Source organism: Micromys minutus (genome assembly GCF_963924665.1).
Source record: "Micromys minutus genome assembly, chromosome: 30".
Taxonomy (NCBI): domain Eukaryota; kingdom Metazoa; phylum Chordata; class Mammalia; order Rodentia; family Muridae; genus Micromys; species Micromys minutus.
Genome location: NC_137965.1, coordinates 20,295,365 through 20,315,038, shown reverse-complemented (window position 1 = coordinate 20,315,038; position 19,674 = coordinate 20,295,365). Strand labels below are relative to the sequence as shown.

Genomic DNA, 19,674 nt, shown 5'->3' with positions numbered 1-19,674 from the left:
GGTGTGAACCCTTTTACATACTGTAGATTAACTCAAAAGACTAAAAGAACATCTGAAATGAAGCCCTAATGTTTGTATGACTCTTAACTGCTATTCTTTGGGCAGAAGAGACCATAAATACCTGACAATAACCTGGCCAGGGTCGGCTGCTATGTGTCAGGAGCAAGTGCATGGTCTAAAGAGACTTAGGGAATAAGGTCAAGCATTAAAAACAACATTAAAGACAAATGCCATTATTGACAACATCTGGCTATTTCAGGGTCCTACCTGTTTAGTCAGGCTATGCTCTGAAAAGATGGCCGACTATCAGGAGATCACATGGCACTATTCCCCTTCCACACATTCACCAGCAACCAGAGCCTCAGCCTTGTGGGCAGTAACAGCCAAGTGTGGCTGCCTTATATCATTAGTGCTCCCCGACCCATGCCACGCCCATCCTGTGTCAGCAAGCTGACCTTAGATCAGGTGTGCCCAATCCTAAACAGTGTCTATGCCGTCATCCACAAATTCCTTGGGCCATACTCACAGCCGTCCTGCAATGCACATGGCCCACAGGCTGGGCATAGCCGGCTCAGCGTTCCACTGGGCAAGCTTGGCTGTGCTGTTTCTACTGAGCAGGGGGGCAGCAGACCTCCGCATGCTGTCCTGCTCTTACGCCTCGAGCCAGTAACAGACGCTGACTTAGCTTTCCTAAAATAAACCATTTATTGAAAAAGAACCTTTTCTTCAGTCTCACTTATGAGCCTTTGTAGAACAAACCTGCAGCTTGCCAACAAGGAGGCTCTGCAGTCAGAGCCAACAAACAGGAGTTTGAAATAAGGTCCTGGACACCCGATAACACTACATGTTTTTTCAGTCACACAAGGAACGGAGGAGACAGAGATGGTGGTCCGTGTACAGTAGTAATGGCACTTAACACGCAGCTTCTTTAACCTCGTCAACACTGTCACTCAGGGTGTCCTGTGCCACAGCAGACAACAGGAGCAGCAGAAATGAGGCTTGTCACCCATGTGGTCTTCAGTCTTGGAAGGTTAAGAAGGCTGCCTGCACTACAGTCTTTATGTAAATATTACATACAGTAGTGATCACGGGATTCTGTCCACACACTACTAGGCCACGGACTGGTTAGCTTCACTCTTCATCTGTGCAGACCTGTGAGAAAGCAAGAGAAAGCTGAGTTTCTGCTGTTCAAGCACGTTCGTGTGTCTGCCTGTGTACGTAATGCTTGGCTTCTGGCCCACAGGCAGGGCCTAGTGGGCCCCTGGCACCAGCCCCTGGGGTGAGGGAAGACTCGGGAAACAGACCTACTGCATGTCTGCTCTCAGGAAAGGCTGAGCTGAACACAGGACAGCTCCTTCAGGGCAATGTATTTCGCTGTTCCTTCATTGCCTGTCCCCAGTATCTCTTGTAGCCAGCCCACACACGAGCCCGTGTCCCACCCACCCACCCTGTATCAGGGAATCCTGCGCAGGGTCCTCAGCAGTATATTGGTGTGTTCTCTCCCCCTCCCAACACTCCAACACAGCCCCAGCAATACCTGTGTACCCACTCCCTACTACAGCCCACTGAACTGTGGCAATCTCTTGACTGCTAGCCCTAAGCAACAAGACACCCACCTAAAATCCCGAACAAGAGTTTCAAAGAAACCTTGAAATGATCTTACCAACTAGACCACCGATGCCTACACAGCCTCAACCTGCTGCCTTTTTGGCTCTGCTGCATAGATGTAACCTTCAGATGACTCAAGAAGCCAAGAGGAAGTTGTTCCAACTCCTCAGCATGGCTGGGAGCCACTCAGCCTGCAGTGCACCTTCCCTGAAGTGCTATCTCAGCAGGGCCACCGGCCATGTTGTTTGTTGACAGAGACCCCTCTGCTGCTCCTGCATCTGTTCCAGCCTTATCTTCTACTACGCCCACTTTATTGTGCTCTCTCAGACCTCACGCACACAAAGCTCCTCAATGGGTCTGCTCGCAGCAGCCCCTCATGCCTGATACCTTGTCTGCCCCTCTGCCTGGAAAGCACTGCCTAGGGCTCCAATAGGGCACTAAATCCCCAGTCCCGCCTCCCATCACACGTGTCATCACTGCTCACAACACAGTGCCGGGTCCAAGACGACCACACATTCTCGAGGGCAAGATCTAGCTCGTCTCTTGTCAACAGATCATGTAGGAAAGCCTTAGCGAGCACTTAATAAATGAAAATAAATCCCTGATGCATCAAGACATTTAGTGCCTATCCTTTTAGATATAAGTATTTTATATTTAAGTTTCCAAATGCCTTGTGCCAGACGCAAAGCCAGACTTGAACATTTAACCCTCAAGAGGGCGATTTTAGCAGCTGGGCAAACCTTGACAAAAGCGTGGTCGAGGAGCTGGCTGGCTGTCCACCTTATCTTCGGGTCACTTTCCAGGCAGTGCGAGAGAAAGTCCTTTCCTTCAGGGCTTAGCCGCTCCGGGATCGGTGGCTTGTGCCCCATCCCCACCTTGTACATGATCTGAAAGTTATGTTCGTACTCATGCCAAGGCCGCTGCAGAGACAGGAAACGAAACAAACAAGCTTCTGCATTACGCAGCCGTGGCAACAGATGTCCAGCCCTCTCCAGGTGTCTCGAGGAGACACCCGCAGGGGAAGCAAGCGCTTGCTGGGAGGGACGGGCAGGAAGCGCATCAGGCTCAGGGAGTGCACAGTGCCTGTCAGAGCTTCAGCAGCACACACAACAAAGGCAGGCGGCTACAGTCTGCACTGTGCTGGGACACGCCATCTGTTCTGTGCCGTCTAGAGGCAGCCGCCACAGCTGAGGTGATGAAACTCAGTGGTCCTTGACTACTTTGTGGAATTATGAGGATCCCATCACCACAAATCTTATTCCATTGTGACTACAGAGAAATGAGGTTCGGGGAGAAGGAACTAGGTTTACACGCACCCCAATTTACATGCTACTCTTTAGTTACTGACAACATGCACTCTGCAGCCCACCTGTTCCTCATACTGACTACGACAAAGCAGGCGTCATGGCCATCCTCCCACTCCGTGTGAGGGAAGTGGGAGTTTTCACCCTCTGAGCTCTTACTATCTACTTACTCTGCAGCTGCAAGTGAGGCTGCGCACGAGCCCACCATCTCCGAGTAACACTTCCAGTCACTGTGCTACAGAAACAGCACCAGACAGCAGCCACATATTATGTGCGCCTGTGTGCACGAACACGCAAACGCACACACACCCGTGTAATTACTCATCAGCAGGACTGTCAACAGAAGCAAGGTTTCTGGTCTAGGAAAGTTTAAGTGTTACTGTATGGAGAGCAGTTCTCCAGAGCGAGCATCCACTGTGAATTTTTGTCCAAAGCATGGCTGTTTTCTCACACATCTCTTTGAGTGAACATCATAAATCTTATGTTATTCACGTACTAAGGAAAAAATTAATTCCACTTTTAAATGTACCATTCTGGAGATGATGAGGATGGCCATCTGTTTCTTTTTAACAATTAGGTCTGCTCTTTTAGTTACGGTAACAGAAACCTTAATTGGACAGTGGTGGGACTCCATGCACCCTCGTGTCTAGTCCCCCACCTTCTCCGATTAGCAGTAATTATTTGCAATTGGTGAATCAATGTCTGCACTGATGCTAATGAACACATACCATCAGGGTTCACTTCCTGTGGGTTTAGATACAGGTGTGACGGGAATCCATTATCTGTAGCCCTCTGATGTCCCCCATGGGCATAGTGTCTAAACATTTTGGTCCCCAGCGCATGGCACTGTCTTAACCGATTTTGGTTGTGGACACTTTAGGAAGTGAGGCAAGACCTACTAGGTAAGTCTTGAGGTTTTATAGCTTAGATCCACTTCTTGTCCCCTCTCCTTTGTAATGGCTGGTAAGATGTCACTAGCTGCCTCAGTCTCGCTCATCCACCATGCCTTAAAGTCAGATGGACTTTAAACTACGAGCCAAAATGAATGCTTTCTCTCTTAAGCTGTATTTTGAAGGCATTTGGTACCACAGTGAAAAAGTTACTGATACAGAGAGGAAGAATTTCGTCATCCCAAGAATCTCTTTCCACTGTTTAGTCCTTTCCTTTCTACCCTTGCAACCATAATCTTTTGTCGATTCTGAAATAGGGCCTTGCCATGTAGCCCAGGCTGGCCTCATGACCCACCACGTCAGCCTCCCAAGTGCTGCAGTTACAGAGGTGAGTCCTGCAATCCTGCCTCCCAGTCTGTGAGGGACTCTCACCATAAGCGCGGTGTGGGGAATGCTGAGCTGCTCTCATCTCTTGAGGCCGGTCTTCTCACACCAGTAACATCCCTTGTATGGATGTGGCACAGTTTGTTAACCCAGTTAGCCCATACAGTTGACCACCAGGGAGGTGTCGTTTGCCAATCCTCGAATCTACAGAAGGACTCCTGACTGCTTCTCGTTTGGGCATTCATATGCAGGTTTCGTGCAATGTTAGCTTTAAACTTTGTCTTTCCTTTTGCATCTGCACATGCCTTCATCTCCCCCGTCTCCCTATGTAACCCCAGCTTTTCTGTTCCTCTTTCCCATTGCATGTGCGTACTGCCCTCCCTCCTGCTCATCCTTACAACCTGGATAGCCTCCTCCTGAAACCCTTTCTAGTTTCCTACATCCAGCCACTCCCACGCAAACATTTCCCACATAAATATGTGTATTACAATTAAGGAACTGGGATTTGCAAAAGAATGTGTGGCATTTCTCACCCAGTTAGTATTTTGCAGTTCCACCCACTTTCCTGCAAACTGCATGATCCCACTTTTGTGTATGGCCAAGTAATACTTTATGATTCATTATTCTACTTATCGGCCGATTCCATGAGCTGATACGGTGAATAAAGCAGTAATGGATGGCAGAGTCTCTCTAGCGGGACACTTGGTCCTTACAGCAAGTTCTCGGAACAGCATAGCTGAGTCATAGGATGATCTATTCTTCCTGTGAAGCCACCAAAGACCTCCATGGTGGCTATGCAGGTTCATGGTCCCACAACAACGAATGTGGCTCATCTTTCTTTACACCCTCATCCGTATCTGCTACCTATGGTTTTCTTGACAGCCATTCTGACCAGCCAGAGGGAGCCTCGGAATAGCTTTAACTTGTATTTCCTTGTTGGCTAAGGATGTTGAGCCCTCATTAAAATATTTCTCCTTCTGAAAACTCTGGTTCTGCTCCTTGCCTCTTTTGTGTCTGTTTGTTGTTTAGGAGTTCTTTGCTTATTTTCATATTAATCCTGTCAGATGTGCAGCTGGTAAACTGCTGCCTCTTAACTTGGTTAGCTATTTCTTTGCAGTGCAGAGGCTCTTGTGTGTACATGCATGTTCCTGTGTGTGAGTTCAGACATACACCAAATGTGCATGGTAATCAAGAGTCAGCCCTTACTGATTTCCACTTCATTTCCTGTCAGGTTTTTCATGACCCTGAGCCCATCAATGTGACTACACAGGCTGGCTCTGAGCTCCATACATCCTCTGTCTCTGCCTTTGGTTATCAGCTTCTTTTTTTTTTTAACATGCATGTTAGGAGTCTGATGCTTGCATAAGAGGCACCTCTCCAACTGGCCATCTCCCCATAACCTGCACAGAGCACTTTCATCTAACTATCAGCCTTATTTCCAGGGAAACTGGAGTCTAACCAGGAAGTCCTAAATAGTCCTCAACTTTGTCAAGTGTCGCAGTTTCAGAATTTATAGTCTTTCGTGAAGGAATCTGAGCCATTTGGAGGTGTCCAGAGAGACGGATAAAGATCTTCCATACATTGGCAACAGTCACATAGACTGTCTATTCTCCATTTACTGCCATGAGTAGGTTTATATCTCTGCTTAGCCTCAAAGCTGAACTTTATAAATTCACTCCCAGGAGCTCTTTGTGACCTAAGTGTACCCTATGGACAGGTGCTTCTTAGTCTGTTATTTCCCTGAACCTTTCTGTAGCAGAATTCTCCCCTAATTAATTGAATAATAAAGATAACAAGAAGCCAATCAGTGGGGGAGGAGAAGGGGGGCCTTCCAGGTCCGAGAAAGAAAGAGGGAATGCAGGAGTTAAGTACTTCCTTTTGGACGGTGAGGTGGGAGCAAAGCAGACAAGATGTAGGCCGGGATGGTTAGATCTGGTGGCGGAATCCACCAAGATCTGCCACCGGAAGACTTCTAACACAGAAGAGTTGATAAATTTAGGCTAACAGACTCCGCACCCAGCGATTATATTATCTGTTGATTCTAAACTAAGATTGTCTGGTGTTTTCCATCCTGCAGTGACTCAGTTGGGCCAGAGGGAAAGAACTTTGGGACAGGAAGAATGGGCAAGGACTGAGCTCTAGGGGAAAGGTGGTGAGCGGAGTGTGGGCTGACCAGAGCTGCCCATGGGGACCAAGAAAGCTATGTTGGAGCTCTGGAGAGGCAGCACTAGTGTTGGTGAGAAAGGCAAGAAGAAACATGCAGTCTCAATCTTGGGCTATGTATCAGGCTGGGTACAGACTGAGACCACTGGCTGGTGCCTAGCTGTCAATAGGGTGTTTTTTTTTTTTTTTTTTTTTTAATTTATTTATTACATACAACACCTCTCTGCACCTTTCCATGAGCTCCACTGACTCTCTGGTCATGAGCTCAAGTAGGAAGGTGTCCACAGCACTTATGATAATGCCTCAGTTCTGTGGGTGACCTGCTTGGAGTCTTCCTTCTGGTGCATGGTGAGCTTACCTTGCCAGTCACCATCTCTATGACGACACACCCCAGACTCCAGATATCTGCCGCACGTCCGTGGCCTTCTCCTTTGGCTCGAGTAATAACTTCAGGGGCCATGTAAGCTTTACAGTCAGATATGGAAATAGCAAGGGTTACCAACACAGCATTACATATCAACAGCACCGAGCAATAAGGTGACAATCCTGGGCAATGTCCTTCACCCAGGTACAGGCAGCAAATGTTGAAAGCTTTCATTTTCAAGCCAATGTGAGAGACACTTTAGGGACAGAGTTTCGTTTTAAAGAGCAACTCTGAATGTGAAAGTCTCCACTAAATTGTATCCTCACCCAACAGCCCAACTATTGCCCGTAACTGGTGATTTAACCAGCAGTTTCGATGCCACCAATGCTAAGCTCCTTCTGAGAGGGAAAAGGCCTTCCTCAAGTCAGCTCAGAGCCGGCTGGACTAGCCCTTACCTGCTGTCCCCAGGGTGCTGTTCACCTCGCCAGGCATGGTCTGGGCATTGTTCTTAAGCTTTACTGAACATCCGAAATCTCCCAGTTTGATTAGTCCAGATGACGTGAGGAAGATGTTGGCACCTAAACAGAAATGAGCAGCTGCTGAGACAGCATGAGTACCTCAAGATGCTCATATGGCAATCCAAACTCCAAAGACTTCATCCCCAAACTAAATGAAACCACATTTTGTGGAACTCTGCTTCCATGTACAACCATGAGAAAATGTACGGACCACAACTACAAACCAACGCAAACCAGCGGGCACTCTGACTTGGGAGACACACAATTCATCAAAAACTTGGACATACTTACAGACCTGTCACAGACAGTGCAGGTGTGTGTGGTAGTACCTGAGCATTGTGACTGTTTGCTAAGGGAAGGGTCTCTACTGTGCATCCTCCTTAGAGAAACTGCCCCTAGTCAGTCTCTGGAATAAGGACGCACAGAAGAGAACCTGCACACATTCAGAGTTGCACACAGAGGCCACCTCTGAGCTCACTTTAACTGTAACTGAAAATGGTACTGTACATTTTTTTCTGGGGTTCCTACAATCAACGCACACACCTATCACACGCCCGAGAGGACCTGGGGTCACTGCTCATCTCTCAGGGCAGCCTTGATTTGGATAAACAAGACAGTATGACTGACATTAAGTCATACATCTTCAAAGTAGCAGTGCTCACCCTGGATACTTAGCTCTGCAATGAACTTCTTTCTGACAGTCCATCCTTACTAGCAGAGCCTCCCCGAGTTGGTCTCTACAACAACTGCCCAGCAACATTGTGAAACTCTTCTCCATTTGGTCATTCTTAACGACAAAGCATTTGATGAGACCAGTGAGCTAAACTGACTTAAGGCCTCAGAGAATCTGCCATGGAGATACAGATACAACTGGATATCGAAGGCTGACCCAGCAAAGCCACATGGCAGACAGGCAGCCATCAAGTTGGCACAGGCTGAGGGACCCAAAAAAACACCAATAATTTTCAGACCAAGGTCAAAGCACCTTCCAGTGTAACTGCCCAGAACTGTATCTAGACCTTGGTCAGGAGGCAGATCACTTTTGTGTGGAGAGCTTTTGGGATCATTTGGCAAGAATTTGACATTGGGCCAGGACAAGGAAGTATGGCTACTCTAGACAGGAATTTGAGATTTAGCTAGGACAGGGAAGTAACCTTAGGCAGGAATCTGATTTTAGACCATAACAAAGAAGTAGGCTTCAGGCAAGAGCATGACTTTGCCTTGGACAGGAAGTAGGTAGATAATCCAGTCATCTCTACAAGCCCTTTACCCTGATTATGGGACGTTTATGGCCCTGCTTGTCCCTGTCTATTTGTGTTCACTGGCTTGTTCCCTTAACCTAGAGCTGACCTTATTACTACTTGCATCTAATTAAAATGATATAAAAGCAGACTGGAAGAATTAAACCACCTTTCAGCCTCAGAACTGGCTGGGGGTCAGTTGCAGTTTTGTCTAGTTGTCTCTTTCTTTTTTAATTCTCGCTCCACCGCTGGAGAGTCTCAGAGCTGGCTCGGTCACTCTTGAGTGTCTAGGCTAACCTCATAGTACAGACAGGACAGCACTCTCAGACACGTCCTCCACAGCACCTCCACAGACACAGCTGCACCGTCTGTCTCAGGCATTCCGGATTCACACCCAGTTCAGGTACTTACAACACGCACTGAGACAGGAGAGCACAGAGACCCTGACACAGGTTAGGAAAGGGAGTTTTGTAACAAGTGTCCAGCAAGCACAGAGTAAGCTACGCCAAAGCAGGCTGCAGAAGCAACAACACACGTCACTTCCAGGTGACAGCGAGGACTTCCTACTCCTGCACGGACACCTGGGTTCTGTCATTTCTTGGCTCAGGGCCCACTTTAGAAGTGCTTAAAGCAAAGGCACGCCCACCCGAAGAAGCATGGGAGTACCAGGGCTGAACCCCTATGGGCTGGACAGCAGGAGACTGCCTGTGAAGCCCAGTGGGTGAGGTGTACCTTTGATGTCTCGGTGAACGATGCCGTGCTCATGGAGGACGTTGATGGCAATGGTGATCTGCTTGGAATACAACCTGATGACGTGCTCCTGAAGGCCCAGCCGTGACACCTCCTCTAGTGTGCCTTCATCACAGTACTCCATGAAGATGTACATCTCTTCCTGAGGAAGCAACACAACACCTACTGAGACTGTCGGTCCATGATCACGGCACGATCATGGCAACCTCCAATGCCCAAAGGAATCCCTCTTCCTCCGGCGGGTGTGGAGACTCCACCCAGAGTGCTGAGGAAACAGTAGAGATGTGCCCGATTCTCCTCAGAGTGTCTGCCTGCCTCCTGTCTGGCTCACTTGGCAAGATCTGCGAATTACAGGGTAACTTGTATCCATTCTGAGATTACCCATCATGCAACCTCCCACAGAGAGTGACAGCTGTGTGTCTACAGGTGTTATCAAGTACAGAAGCATCCCTGCCAATCACAAATTCATCAGTGAAGATCATGTGATCAAGCCCGGGCGGCTCTGGCCCCTCGGTGGCACGCGTGAGCTGCTCATTCCCTGCCCCATCGATCAAGCACGGGGTGGCGTTGGCTTTCTTCCTATCCCATGTAGGCCAACTAAAGTCAGAGAGTCTCAGAGTGGCAAAGTGGCGGGATGGGCTTGTGGCTGGAAGTGCTTGGGACACTCACTACTGCAGTCTGAGACTTACAGGAAAAATGCCTGTTTCTGAGAGAAGGCAGTTGCTGTGCTCTTCTGTGGGAAGACCTGGGATGTGGGACAGGGCTGCTCGGTGCCCCGCTGACTGCTCATTTTGGCGAGAGCTGCTTACCCTGTGAAGCTCCACGCCAAAGTACCGGACCAGGTTAGGATGCTTGATGCCTTCAAATATTTTCAACTCGTCTGCGGTTTCCTTGATAGTCTTGTGGTCGTTAGGCTGAAATCGAATCTGGAAAAGGGCGATTATGATGAGTACAGACTGCTGTCTGTGTCGTGAGGCCATCTCCTGACATGTCAGTTCGTAGGCCCTAGGACTGGAGCAGCACATCTACAGCTTTCCTTGACGATGTTTCCTCTTACAGTTGCAGCTGGACTTACAGAGGACAACATGGAGGGACCTCTGTGACTCTGGTCTTGACAGGCCCATGGATACTACTGGTCCCTATGGGTCAGTGACTACAGCTTGTGCGCCTGCTTTCCTGCCTCGTTCAGCATGACAGCCTCCAGATCAGTCTGAACTGCTAAAGATGTGACCACGGACAGTCACGGGGCACTCACGGCCCATGAGTAAATCTCCAGGTAACAAAATGTGAGGCAGGGAATGTGCTTGGTTAAACCACACCATAGCATCTATGTATGCAACACATTTAATTATATTGTCAATGAAAATTTTAAATTTTGTCAGTTCAAATGTGTAGAAGTCAAAACAAAGGGGGTGATGATGATATATTTGGTAAAAGTTAAAACCTGATTAGCAGCTTGGCAAGGTCACCAACACAACACCCCGATACCCTCAGTCCCCTCACACCTGGGAGGCCTCCAGTGGCCATTTCTCAGCATCCCCTGCTCATGCCCCTTCCTGCCTTCTCCTCACACTTGCCCACAGGGTGCAAATGGTGGCCCCATTCCCTAGGCCTTCCTCCCTTTCCCCAGCTGCCTCCACAGGCCTGCCCACCTGCTCTGCACTGGAATCCCATGAGATCGTGCTCTCCTGAATCCTTCATAAGGCCATCAACCTACCACCAAGTTATCTCAGGACAGATGCAGCTACCAGTTGTCAATGCTCAAACACAGGACCCAGGCCCAGTAACTCAGAGTCCTGGGCCAGCTGTATGCACAGGGCCACAAATGTAGTGGCTTTCCTGAACCTAAATCACCCATACTTATCTACACAAAGGCCCAGAGAACCACAACTCACCTCCTTCATGGCCATCAGCTCCCCTGTGTCGACGCTGATGCAGGTGTACACTTTTCCATACTGCCCTTCTCCTGTGAACAACACAGACAGGCCGTTCTTCCAGTCGCTACAGAAGGCTGTCAACGCAGCTCACAATAACTCTAACTCTGGGTGTGTTTATAGAGTTACATTATGCTCCCTCTAGCTGGCTACTTAAGACTGAAGGAGCTCTTAGTGTTCCCTGATACCCAAAGTTCTGGGCAATTATATTAATGCACACATCTGATCTGTGAATGTCACAGCGACAGAGTAATGTGCTTCAGGAAACCCAAAAGGACTATGAAGATAAGTGGTGTGCTGTTTTTGAATGTCTCTAAGCCCTTGTTCCCCTCGGCGGTCCAGGCTGGGACCGGGGCAGAACGGAGTGGCCACTAGCATGTCTGGACTCTCTGGCCACAGTGCTACAGGACCTCAAGTGTGAGGGGACCCTACCAGCACTGCTTCTGGGACATGCATGACTGAAAGCGATCAAGAGCTCCAGTTAAGATGTCGTACGTACAGAGTATCTGACTGCACTAAGATAGCACTAGAGGTCTCTAGTTATTTAGGGTTCACAAAGCTCTCACAACTATACTTGCCTCTCAAACTTAATGCTTGACAGATAAACGTATTTAAGTGCATGAAGAGTCTGTGATATCATTCTCTGCTACGAGTTATTTTGTTAAAGAATAATATCATTTAATAATCAATTAACTACAAAATATTTGCAGGAAGGGGTAAGGGGAAGACTCTGTGTCCTGATTTATATCTAGTCTCTTCTCAATATTCTCATGGGGATAAAAGAACACAGATGAAGAGGGCCAAAGCTCAGTAGTTCTCAGATGGAAACGTCTGAAATTATTGAGTAAAACAAATCAGCATATCAAACTATCTAAAAGCCTTTTCTCAATTTTCATTTTGCATTGTGATTGTGTAAACACATTTTGGAAATGGAACATCAAAAAAAGTCACTTGATAAACACTTGGAAGAGTGTGTCACTTCTGGCGCAATGACCCCTTGGTGTCCTCACCGATTTTGTTTCCTCTTTGCCACTTAAACGTCACCTTCCTCAATCCAACATGCATGACGTTATCATAGGACTTAGGGGTATCGCACACTTGACCAATGATATTCTTTCTCCTCATTTCTCGATACCTCCTCTCCTCAAACAGTCGGACTGACTTCTGGATAGCTTCTATGGGCCCCTGCTTAGAGGCTGAGTCTGTAGAGAGACGTGAAATCATCAGTGCCAGGATGTAGGGAAGTTGGTTTTTAAGAGAAAATAGCAACACATGATCTCTAACTCTATTCATGTCCCTCACATGATATAATTTCCTTCTCCTTAGCCAGTGTGTGGCCTTTCATGTTATGCGTGTATGACTTCATATGCATGCCACGGATGTGGTATCACATGCTCTGCTGATGGACACTGAGGCTGGTCACATTCACCAGCCATTAATGGGTTACATACAACCCATGGCTTAGCTACCTGAGAGCTTCAGCTTCATCAAGGAGACAAATGGATCTTTGAAGATCTGGATGACTGTAAGGTTAATTCAAAAGGTGAAATTCCCAAAGATTATGTTTTAAATTATCTTGTTTTGCCATCCATCCATCCATCCATCCATCCATCCATCCATCCATCCATCTATCCATCCAATCATCTTTTCTTAAATCCTGGAAATCTAATGAGGTTCTTTTTTTTGTGTTCGTTTCGTTTTGAACCCAAATACATTGACACACCAGGTTTGCTTGGATAAGTTTTTTACACCTGAGGCTGTGGGTCCCAATGTCAAAATATCTATGAAAAAATGTCTTTTTAAATGATTTATTTATTATATATAAGTACACTGTAGCTATCTTCAGACACACCAAAAGAGGGAATCAGATCTCATTACAGATGGTTGTGAGTCACCATATGATTGCTGGGATTTGAACTCAGAACCTCTGGAAGAGCAGCCAGTGCTCTTCACCACTGAGCCATCTCTCCAGTCCATGAAAAGATGTCTTAATTATAAACTAATGAGCCTTTCTCCAGAAGACTTGGACTTTGTCACTGGAAATTGGAGCTCTCAGAGGGACATACTCCTAGTGGTTTCCAACTTTACCTAACCACCAGGTATTTGTTTTCAAAATCTGGGCAGACTCAGGGCCACCAGCATGTCCAGGGTAACTACAGTTTTAGGTAAATTAACAGAGAGACCAGTTCCCAGTTTCTGGACTCAGGTCCAGAAGTCTCTTCTCAACACATACAGATCTGCACAGGGCTGGCCAATCACCGCACTAGAGCTGTTTCTTGCTGTAACCCGGCTCTGAAGCCCCATGTTAACCTAATGCTTCTCCACCGCCCCCCCCCCATTTCCTCCTCAATTCAGCTGACAGGACGATCTCACAGTAACTTATTAGTCACCACCTCCAAGCAGCCAAAGTTCTTCCTCCAGTTTCAGAGCATGAAGATGAATGTTTACATTCACAAGTACTGACAACATGGAGGGAATATGCCAGCTACTAAAGAAAGAGCACACCCAAAGTCCCTTGTAATGTACTGCACGAAACAGAAGATGCCCAGAAAAACCATGGTGGGCACTGACATCAGAGGTACCTATGATCCAGAGCCTGAGAACACTGTCATGTGCAACACCTCTCTCATACCTTTGGTCTGGCTGATGAGTGTTCGAAGCTCCCAGCTTCTCCGCGTTGATCCACTTGAGTCACTTCGAGGATATGCTGGCTCTGCAGGAAGTGGTTTTCATACAAATCAAGGTTTATGAAAAACTACACCCTGCTGAGGTGGTGAATGGCAACAGTGTTGCCAATCTGCTCTTACTGCTGACCTGCTGAGTCTCAAGTCTCTCACTTCTAGAAAATGGCACCTAATGAAGAAACTGTCAGGAGACTTGAACCTTCCATAAGTAACAGACAACAGAACTATCCAAGAACAGCATTCTGGGAAACCCTATTTGAGAGGCAGTTTGGGGGGACTATCACCATATACAACAATCACATCAACAGTTCTGTATTTCTAAAGAGAGTAAGAGTGCTCTTAAAATATCAAGAGTGATGTTTTTGGAAACGGAAGAAGATTTAGAATATGCAAAGCTACACTGAACTGCAAGCTGGGCTCCCAGAGCCTGGAGGCTCCCCACATTCTTTCGTATTCAAGGACATCAGAGCTGGTGACCAAGATGAACAGGAATGCTCTGGAGGATGCATGGCATCAGCATGACTCTCACCGTCTCGCTCTTCCGTGGGGCTCGAGTGCCGACTCAGAGACCTGAACTGCAGTTCTGCAGCTATGGAGGCCAAGCGGTCGTTTTCAGGGACACTGGAACCCCTGTTTTAACATGAACAAAACAAACCCAACTGAGCTATCAAGTGAACGCAGCATAAAATGAAAGGTCTGTGAGGCTCTTCTAGAATCCTGAGTCTCCACAGGACAGTACTGTCAGGGGTGTTTGCAATTGGCATCTAGTGGGCAGAGCCCCACAAAATCTATCACCCAAGTAAACAGGGCTATCATAGACATAGGGTCTCTCCTGGGGACTGATAGGGAGCTCCCAAGTTTGTTCATTTTACATTAACAACAGAAACAAAACTAAAGCCCGTCTACTTAAATGGCAGTGCATGAAACACGCCATGGTCTAGGCCTAGCATGGATAAGGGTTTATTAAACAAATTACATAATGTTTAGGTTGCCAACAAGTTACATTTAAATATTTAATTATAAGGAGAGTGCTAAAATCATTGCATGGTCCAAAAGGTTGCAAATCTTTAGCAGTAAGAAAGGAATGCCTAACAGTTTCTCAAGCAGTAGCCAAGCAACCGGAGAGCAAGAGAAGCAGCGTGTTAAGAGACAGAGTTAGCCAGCTGCTCTTCTACAGTGAACTGTGCAGTGGGAGCAAGGAGCAGCTTACAAGGGTAAAGCTGTGATTAATTAGAAAGTGTTAGATTGCAGTTCATGTACCCGAAGACCACGTGAAACTGGGTTTGCTGTTTCAGATGCTGCTGCTGGGGCGTGTGTGTATGTTCAAGTGTGTAGAAGTGTGGTGCCTGTGAGCAGGCCCGGGGCAGTGTGGTCACTCCTGCCATGGCCCTCAGCCTGGGCTAGTTTGTGTACACCTGATGCCAGTACCATGTCTAATGCCTGTGGCTCCTTGGAATAGCTCTGGTGGCACTTGAAAGCCAGGCCACTAATGGGAGGAAGGACACACAGATAACTCCTAAGCAGGGCCATATCTGGAAGGCTACAGGGGTAACTCAGTGTCTCTACCTTTATGCTTTCCTGAGGGTTTCATGTCAATTTTGTGACTTTCAGAGACCCTTGAAGAAGTGGTGTATTTGTGAATGGAACAGAGGGGAGAGTATTTGTGAATGGGATGCAAGGGTCTATGGTGAATTACAAAGGTTGTCAATTTCTATGGAATAATAGCCAGCTTGAAGCAGGGTTGAAAACTTACATGTAGTTCCTACATGCCCAGCACTGAAAAAAAAAAAAGTTGTGTTTTCAAATAAATATTGGTGATAAAAATTCAGCCCAGAATAGCTATTTCCAAGGTCAATAAAATAAAACTAAAACATCACTGAACACTGGGGGCAGGAGGCACATTGAGGGCCGACACCCTTGTCACAGCACAGGGTTCCCTTTTCAGGTCCATACTACACTGTGACTGGATTCTCAGGTATATGCAGCAGGCCTCTCCTGAAGGCAGGAGTCTTGGACTCCCACATATCTTTGTAGGACTTTGATTTTTCTATCCATGTTCACAAACACACTGTCTCAGAAGCAAGCTATGTTCCTTTGTATTAAAAAAAAATGAAAATAAAAAACTTTAAAACTATGTGCTGCTCAAGTCACTGGAGGCCAAGTGGATCTGAATTAAGGCCAAGACCTACACGATACATAGAAGCCATTGATGGAGAGCGTGAGGTGGTGCAAGTGAGGTCGGATGGAAAACTGCCCACGCGTGTACGTGTCCTGACCAGTTCCTCGGCCTATGGAGGCAGGTGTCTCCAGGCCAGCAATGGAGCGCCGTGTGTGATACAGCAGCAGCTGGAGGCAGCCAGCATCCTCCACCCCCTCCCTCAATTCTGCACACATACACGCTGACCAAAGTCTTGCTGGCTCCCCTTGTGAAGACATGCCACAAAATTCTCCAGTACCAAAGCTGAGAGGGGAAATGGGAGCTTTAATGTTTATTCTATTTTGTTGTTAATGGATTAAGCTATATAAAACATTTAAAAATTTAAGGTTATGGTTAATCCTACAAATTAGGAGTATTAATCATTTTAATGAGTAGTAATACTAGGAATGTTTGCAGAAATCTTAGACTGGTGTTAAGGACTGGTGTCAGTGTGACATCTCAGTTGTCTGAGCTGCGAGGCCAAATTGTCTGCCCTGCTTTCATACTGTTTCCTCCTAGGTACTGTATTTGACCACTCCTTCTGGAAGCTTCTCTACAACTGCTCTTCCTTACTGCACAAAAAAACTGGTGGTGCCCCTTCTGCTCGGACACTGGCTGAGATTTAGAAAGAGCTGCTTTGCTCTGACCTGGGAAAGGCTGCTCACACTGGCTCCAAAGAAGAAATATTACCCTTAGAAACAGCTCTGCTTTTGCTGCCTGCTGCCAGGGTCTGGAGGCTCTGACAACCCACAGGGGACCCCAAGCATCACTCCCACAGCTGTCACCCTGTGGTGCATCCTGGCGCTGAGTACCCGTGGAAGGGCATGAGGGACAATGGGGTGGGAGACACACTGCTGGTGTAGTGGGACTACCTGGTATCAGGGGCAGTGTTGACAGGTTTGGCCGGCGCAGAGTCACCACCACCTGGGCCAGGGCGGCCAGCAGCAGTGGTGGCGGCGGCGGCAGCAACAGCAGCAGCAGCAACAGAGTTGCCATGGTTCCGAGCATCGGAAGGCACGCTCCGGGTGCTAAGGCAAGAAGAAAGGCTTCAGGAACACAGGTAAGAAAGGGGGGTACTGGATGTAATACATGGGTAGGAAATGAAAAGTAAATCTTAAAATATAAAATGCACATTGCTATTTGAGAGTTCTGGTCTATGTGTGTGGGGGGAAAAAACTAGTGTCAGAGGCCGTGACCTAGAAAACAGGAGATCAGTCTGCCAAAAGCTCTCAAGTGGGAAGAGAGGACGCTCGATACCACAGCTGCAGAAACGCCAATTCTAGAACTCCAGTGTGAACATGGGTGTGTTTCCGGACTGTACACACTCACGGATGTGTACAGCGGACTGGTCACTCCAACTTTCTCCACTCTTATAGACAGAGGTGCCGTTACATGCTCACTACGCTTCACACGCTTACATCTGTTTTCCTAAGGTGTTGTTCCAAGAAAGAAAAGGAAAGAATGACTCCGAAGGCAGAAAGCACTCAGTAGCTGGGGTTAAAAAGAAGCTGGAGGCTAAGTTGTCTTAGAGAGGCAGGTCTGTCTTTCCTTTGCAGCTGAGGCACTGTGCTGTGTCCTCAAGATAACACAGAGGAGAGCTCTGGGCAGCATGTGGCCATCAGAAGTACAAACACCGCACTCTCGAGCAAGCGCCCAGATGACTGCAGAGAAGGAGCATGCGAAGGGAGCAGAGGAGAGTCCGCGACGGAGCAGCACCAGATACCTGAATCCCTCTGGAGTCGGGATGATGAGGTGAGGGTTAGGAGGGTCACTGTGGCATCGGGGCACTTTCACAGGGCGGGGGCTGTTCCGGTGGATAGCTGCGGAGCAACAAAGCAAACTCGTTAGAGTGGAAAGACTGCCGCCAGGTCTTTGTTTAAATGGAACAGGCTAATTCCCTCACGGTGGTAACAGAAGGCATTTTACACTCTAAAACAAAAGCACTGATTAAGGCTTTCATATGCTTTCATATTGAATATTCCTATGCCTGGCAAGCAACTTTTAACCAGCATAGCTGATGCCCAGCAAATTTACTTCTGAACTGTTTTATGCAGTTCAAAGTTTCTATCTTGGAGTGAGTAGAGCATAACTGTGACTTAGCTTGACTCACAGACAGTATCAAGAATGACACCATCTTTCTGAATAAGAAGACACCATCTTTTTTTTTTTTTTTAAAGGATTCAGCATACACTGCAAAACTGTTTGAAAATAAAATACTGTTTGTCTTAGCAAAAAACCAAAACCAAGAAACAATAAAACACTCAATTTTTTTTGGGGGGGGGGGGGCGGTTTAGATAGGCTTTTTCTGTGTAGCCCAGGCTGTCCTGGAACTCACTTTATAGACCAGGGTGGCTTCAAACTTAGAGATCTGCCTGTCTCTGCCTTCCAAGTGCTGGGATTAAAGGTGTGTACTGCCACCTCCCAGCCAAGAACTTTATTAAAAACTGAAACCAGGTCAATATTTACTCGAGTGGGCAGAGAAGTGGGAGAAGACGGAAAAAACAAACATCCACTTCATTCGACAAGGGAAGACCAAGGGTACCCCTCCCCCTCTGTGAGACAAGGAATGACCAGGGGAACCCCTCCCCCTCTGTGAGACAAGGGAAGACCAGGGGAACCCCTCTCCTTTTGTGAGACAAGGGGACACCAGGGGAACCCCTCTTCTTTTGTGAGACAAGGGGACACCAGGGGAACCTCTCCTCCCCCTTTGTGAGACAAAGGAGGACCAGAGATTTTAACAAGGAGAGTGGGCTGTGGTATTAACACCAGAAAAACAGAAACCAGGTCAAATATGCGACTGCACCTTGTGCTGTCATTTTAATCTTCTTGTAGGGTATAGAATAATGACCCTGACAAATCTCATCTCTGTCACCTTCTGAATACTCTTTAAAAAAAAATCTATCTTGTACTGTTATAAATGACATCAATCCCAAGACAACTGGCTCATCAAAACCAGCAAATGCTGGTCTCACGAAGGTACAAACCTGTGACAGGGCTGTGAGGCTTTCCTATGACATGCCCAATGCACTCATTCATCAGGGCTTGCAAACTCTACAAACCAAAGAAAAATTGGATGATGAGAAAAGAAATTAAATTCTTAATTATATACTCAGCATACTAGACTCGGTCTATTTGAAAGCAACATTTGACATTAAATAATTTTAGCTAGTTTAAAAGACAAAAGATACAAGCATAAACTGGATACAAGTTAAATATCATTTAATAATGTATTATGAAACCGACTTTCATGAATAAAAGCAACACAGCAGACTATTCCCATAAGACAATGACGTCTATAAGCAACCAGAAGGCAGCAGGAGGGAATTTACATCTGTGTGACATCACCAACTGGAGCCACTGCTGACAATGGTGGCACTGAGTAATGGAGGACACTGAGGACACAGTCTTGTTCTCTGTTAGCTCCTGGAGGGCAGCCTGAGCTGGCAGTCTATAAAACACTAGAATCCATTTCAGAAGTGGAAGGGCGGACAGAACACTAGCGTCTGCTGCACACGGCTGCAGTAACACTGAAAGCTGCACACCTCTGAGAGCTCTGCACTGTAACGGCTCATCATCCTCATAGCATAAGGAAGGAGGAACCAGGACTCCATGAATATTACACTATCCAGGAGAGACA

The 19,674-nt window shown here is 47.1% G+C and overlaps 1 protein-coding gene across 2 annotated transcripts in view; it reads right to left on the bottom strand.

Annotated features, from left to right (window-relative positions):
• Positions 1-687: 687 nt before the first annotated feature.
• MAP3K4 (mitogen-activated protein kinase kinase kinase 4) overlaps positions 688-19,674 on the bottom strand; it is an 85,580-nt gene continuing 66,593 nt past the window's right edge. Inside the window, exons 15-27 of one of the 2 annotated variants that reach the window (XM_080941697.1) lie at positions 19,022-19,088; positions 17,761-17,857; positions 16,910-17,065; positions 14,370-14,470; positions 13,789-13,869; positions 12,167-12,358; positions 11,118-11,188; positions 10,032-10,148; positions 9,205-9,364; positions 7,169-7,291; positions 6,708-6,814; positions 2,349-2,528; positions 688-1,152 (exon numbers count right to left, since the gene is read on the bottom strand). In XM_080941697.1, the coding sequence (XP_080797823.1) occupies positions 1,132-1,152; positions 2,349-2,528; positions 6,708-6,814; positions 7,169-7,291; positions 9,205-9,364; positions 10,032-10,148; positions 11,118-11,188; positions 12,167-12,358; positions 13,789-13,869; positions 14,370-14,470; positions 16,910-17,065; positions 17,761-17,857; positions 19,022-19,088 (1,473 nt within the window). In that variant the 3' untranslated portion in view covers positions 688-1,131. The remainder of the gene's footprint in view (positions 1,153-2,348; positions 2,529-6,707; positions 6,815-7,168; positions 7,292-9,204; positions 9,365-10,031; positions 10,149-11,117; positions 11,189-12,166; positions 12,359-13,788; positions 13,870-14,369; positions 14,471-16,909; positions 17,066-17,760; positions 17,858-19,021; positions 19,089-19,674) is intronic. The other variant, XM_080941698.1, reaches the window with a different exon arrangement.